Source organism: Mus caroli, unplaced genomic scaffold, assembly GCF_978045245.1.
Source record: "Mus caroli unplaced genomic scaffold, Mus_caroli_1 scaffold_13, whole genome shotgun sequence".
Taxonomy (NCBI): domain Eukaryota; kingdom Metazoa; phylum Chordata; class Mammalia; order Rodentia; family Muridae; genus Mus; species Mus caroli.
Window position 1 is genome coordinate 63694692 of NW_028227268.1, and position 4547 is coordinate 63699238.

The 4547-nt window shown below is 49.7% G+C and overlaps 1 protein-coding gene across 1 annotated transcript; it reads left to right on the forward strand.

The window, feature by feature from the left end:
- Nucleotides 1–789: 789 nt before the first annotated feature.
- Prss38 (serine protease 38) lies at nucleotides 790–3933 on the forward strand. Its single transcript, XM_021177775.2, has 5 exons — nucleotides 790–1190; nucleotides 1366–1528; nucleotides 2247–2518; nucleotides 3107–3249; nucleotides 3504–3933. Exons 1-5 carry the CDS (start codon nucleotides 1055–1057, stop codon nucleotides 3756–3758), a joined length of 969 nt encoding a protein of 322 aa, XP_021033434.1. The 5' UTR covers nucleotides 790–1054; the 3' UTR covers nucleotides 3759–3933.
- Nucleotides 3934–4547: the final 614 nt, after the last annotated feature.

Genomic DNA, 4547 nt, shown 5'->3' on the forward strand with positions numbered 1-4547 from the left:
TTCAGAGTTGCTGTGAATCTAGTGTGATCAGAAACAGCTGTGTTTATGACATCAACCTGTATGCCCTGTATAAGTATACAGTATATTTATGACATCACACCCAAGTGCACAGGACAGCTCCATCCCTCTGACTTCGACAGCTCTCGTAAAGTTTTGTAATTTTTCTCATCCTTTATTTCAGAGTCTTATGGAATCTTCTCCTTAAAATAGCTTTTAGGGCTGGAGAGATGGCTCAGCGGTTAAGAGCACTGACTGCTCTTCCAGAGGTCCTGAGTTCAATTCCCAGCAACCACATGGTGGCTCACAACCATCTGTCATGGGATCTGATGCCCTCTACTGGTGTGTGTCAGAAGTAAGCTACAGTGTACTCGTATAACTAATAATACATAAATAATATTTTTAAATAGCTTTTAAATTGTGTGTATCTATGTGGGTGAAGCTATGTATACATGACTGCACCTCTAAGGCCATGGGTGACCCGCCTTCCCACTGATGGGATTAAAGGCATACACCACCATGATCTATCAGCTGGGATCCTCCCTTAAAAGTAAAAAGAAGGGTTGTCAAAATTTACAAAAAGGGGTAGATTTTACTGTATATAAACAAAGGCTTAATTTTTAAAAAAGATTTAATAGTAGATGGTGCATGTGTAAATAGTAAAACTTACAGATCTGAGTAGGCCACTGAGAGATCTTAGAGCAATGGAATTTGAAACAGAGAATCCTCAAACAGAACTTGTATATCCAAGTCTGACCATGGTGTGTGTGTGTGTGTGTGTCCCAGGTAGTGTCTGTCGCCCGTATCTGAGGTGAGGTTAGGTCGTCTGGCATCCTGCCCTTTTGGCAGAGTGGTCCTTTGGCAATCTGCAGTATCAGCCTCCACACAGTTCAGGTTCCTTCCATCTACATCCGCTAGTTCAAAGTCACCTGCTGGGGACGCCACCAACGCTTCAAGGATCCAGGGGCCGTCACGTGTCCAGTTCACGTCTTCACCAGTGGAGGCGCTGTCACATTTCCTGGTCAGCTGCCTTCTGCTGGGCTGCGACTCTGGCTTCATGGCCGCCCTCACTTCCGGCCTGGGCCTCCTGGGATACCTGCTGTTTCCGCTTCTACTGGCTTCCCCAACCTGGGTCACATCAGTCAGTCGCCGACACCCAAAAAGCCAGGCAAATTCACTGAGCGGTGACGTGGGTAGGCCCCTGTCCCAGGATCTCGGTGGTAATCCTTTCTCCCTGGGTGGAACCTCGGCCCTAAGCCCTGGCCTGGCCCCTCCCCACTCAAATATACGATGTCCCTTCCTCCCTCCGTGGCCCGCCCCTCCTGTGGTGTGGCTTTGGGCCCACTCTGCATTTGTCCCCCTCCTCAGCCTGTGGCCAGCCAGTTCTGCAAGGCAAGCTTTTGGGTGGAGAGTTTGCTCGTGATCAGAAATGGCCGTGGCAGGTCAGCTTGCATTACTCTGGCTTTCACGTCTGTGGTGGCTCCATCCTCAGTGCCTACTGGGTGCTGTCGGCAGCACACTGCTTTGACAGGTGAGAGGTTCAGGAGCTGTTAGGGGTGATGAATGGAGCAGGGACACAGGAAAGGAGAGGGAGGCCTCGACCATGTGCCCATGGCTTGGACTGCTGCAGTCATTGTTGAAGTTCCCCCCATCCCCGCACCCTCCTCCCCAACCCCCAACCTAAACACCATAGCTGATGCACTCATTCCCTTGATTTCAGACTTCAAGCTGCTCCCAGTGGACCAGCTTGGATTTATCAGCCATAGCTGACTGGGCCAGTCAGTACTTAGGTGTATGGCTGGCCTCTTGAGCACAGTCCTTTACAGACCAGGCTACATCCCCACTTGAGAAGTCTCCATTTACAGTGTGCCTCTGCCCCCAGCTTACCCTCCCTCCTCCAGCAAGGTCCCCCAAACTGGAAACCGTGTTCCTCCACAGAACCTTCTTTGGTCAGATGGCCCTGTCTCCTGAGCCTCATCCAGTCAGGCCCACAGGGTTTAATCAGCTATTCAGGCGGAGGCCACAGAGGGACCCATTGCATGATTATCTGGCTCTCAAAGCCCAGACACAGGCTCCTAAGACTTGATCCCCAAGTCTCCTTCAGTCTAAATCAGGACCTCTGAGGTCAGACTGTCAGATAGGCCTACACTGTGTTACAACCAGGCTCACGCTTTCCAACCCGGCAGACCCTGTCTGTGGGCTGGTGAGACAGGGGGCTGCAAGCAGTTGGCTTCTGTTCTGGTTGGCAGGGGGAAGAAACTCGAAACCTATGATATATATGTGGGCATCACCAACCTTGAGAAGGCCAACAGACATACCCAGTGGTTTGAGATTTACCAGGTGATCATTCACCCCACCTTCCAGATGTACCACCCTATTGGAGGGGACGTGGCGCTAGTGCAATTGAAGAGCGCCATCATATTTTCTGACTTTGTGCTCCCAATTTGCTTGCCACCTTCCGACTTGTACCCCATCGATCTGTCATGCTGGACTACCGGATGGGGAATGATCTCGCCACAAGGTATGAGCTAAGTAAGATCTCACGGAAGCAGAGCATAGAATGGCTCTCCCTGGCGTCTGGGAAGATGGTTAGGAGAGCAACTTAAGCCAAAAGATGCAGATTCTAAGGAAATAACCCATTGGAAATTTAAAACAAAAACAAAAAAACAGCTCTCAGATATGAAAAATTCCTTTATGGGGTCTATGGCGGGCTGAGGGGGAATCAGTAGCCTTGGGGATAGATCAGTAGAAATTATCCATATTGAAACAGCAACAACAAAATATGTGTGAAAGGAGGACAGAATGATGTGTGAAAAACAAACTCCTCCTGAGTGGACTGGGCTTCCCTGTGTGGGTGTGGCTTCCCTGTGTGGGTGTGGCTTCCCTGTGTGGGTGGGGCTTCCCTGTGTAGGACATGGCCTCCCTGTGTGTTGGTGACTCTTGCTTGTGGAGAGGGCTCTCTTTGAGGGGGATTTCTTCTAGATTTCTCCTCCATTAACCAAGAACCCAAGAATGTCTTTGCCTCCTTGCCTTCCAGGACTAAGAAAGACCTAGCTGAACTCAGATACACACCCTCACCTGGCAGTTCCTCTCCCCTTTCCCCTCACAGGCGAAACCGGGAAAGAGCTATTGGAAGCCCAGTTGCCACTAATCCCCAGGTTCCAGTGTCAGCTGCTCTATGGATTAAGCTCCTACCTCCTGCCAGAAATGCTGTGTGCTGCAGACATCAAGAAAATGAAGAATGTGTGTGAGGTATGTCCCATTTTTTTTTTTTTCAGATCAGAGCTGGGCTCTGATGTAAGCAGGGGACTGTTGGTTGGGGGTGGCTGAACCCAGACAGACAGTGTATGATCAATATACGCGTGTATCAGACCTCAGTGCTGAGGCTCTGGGCTCTGTTGCAGCCAGAGAGGGGGCTATGTGAAGAGGAGGGGATGGACGCTCATTCTGCACCTGAGGGGCATACCTGGTCTAGTAGATCACAGAAAGCCCCTCTTCCTTTTCAGGGTGACTCTGGCAGTCCACTGGTATGTAAGCAGAACCAGACCTGGTTGCAGATTGGAATAGTGAGCTGGGGACGTGGTTGTGCCCAACCCCTGTACCCAGGAGTGTTTGCCAATGTCTCCTATTTCTTGAGTTGGATCCATTATCACTTACAAACCACACCCGATCCTCCTCGGATACTCCCTTTCCCCTCTTCATCCCCGAAAAACACCTTAAGCATTTTTGTGACCATAATGGGGCACCTGCTGGTTTTGTGAGGACCGAGACGCCCACCCCCCCTTGAGCTGCCACATGCCCTGTTTCTATCCTCTATAGCTCTCAAATCCTGCTTCCACACATCTTGTTCCATGAAGTCAGGACACTTGTCTAGACTCTAAGTCTGTAAGAGGCTGAGCATGAGATGTGGAGAGGGGCAGGACCAGGAGGGAGAGTTGGGGGAAAGCTAGGGTGAACCAAGAGCTTGGATTCTACTCATGTGACAGTCAAAACTTATTAAAGATTTGTGAAACAAACGCCTCAGAGCTCCCATCCTCGCTTCGTGGGTGCTCTGGCGTTATTACAGGCACCTTCTCTGTGCAGTAGGTAGAAATCCACACGTAGAAAGTAGGTTATCCAGACACGGTCAGGCAAGTGCCCACCACGTGAAAAGGTAGGTACAGGAGGTTGGAAAGATGGCGCAGTGGGTAAGAGCACTGGCTTTATAGAGGACCCAGGTTCAATTCCCAGAACCAACCTGGTAGCTCACAACCATTTGTAACTCCAGTTTTAGGAATCCAATGCCTAACTCTGGCTTCCACAGGCACCAGACACTAAGGCACACATGAGGCACACAGACATACATGTGGGCAAAAAACTCACATCCATATAATAAAGTTCTGGGGAGGAGGAAGAAATATAAACCAAACAGCTTTTCTAGACACTGACCTGGATAGATCTATGGGTACAGCTCAAATGAGGGAAGAGACCACAGTTTAAATGTTGTCAAAAAAGAGTTTTGAAATATGGAAGTATCCCAAGTGGGAAAAGAGAAAACAGGAGCTAAGAAT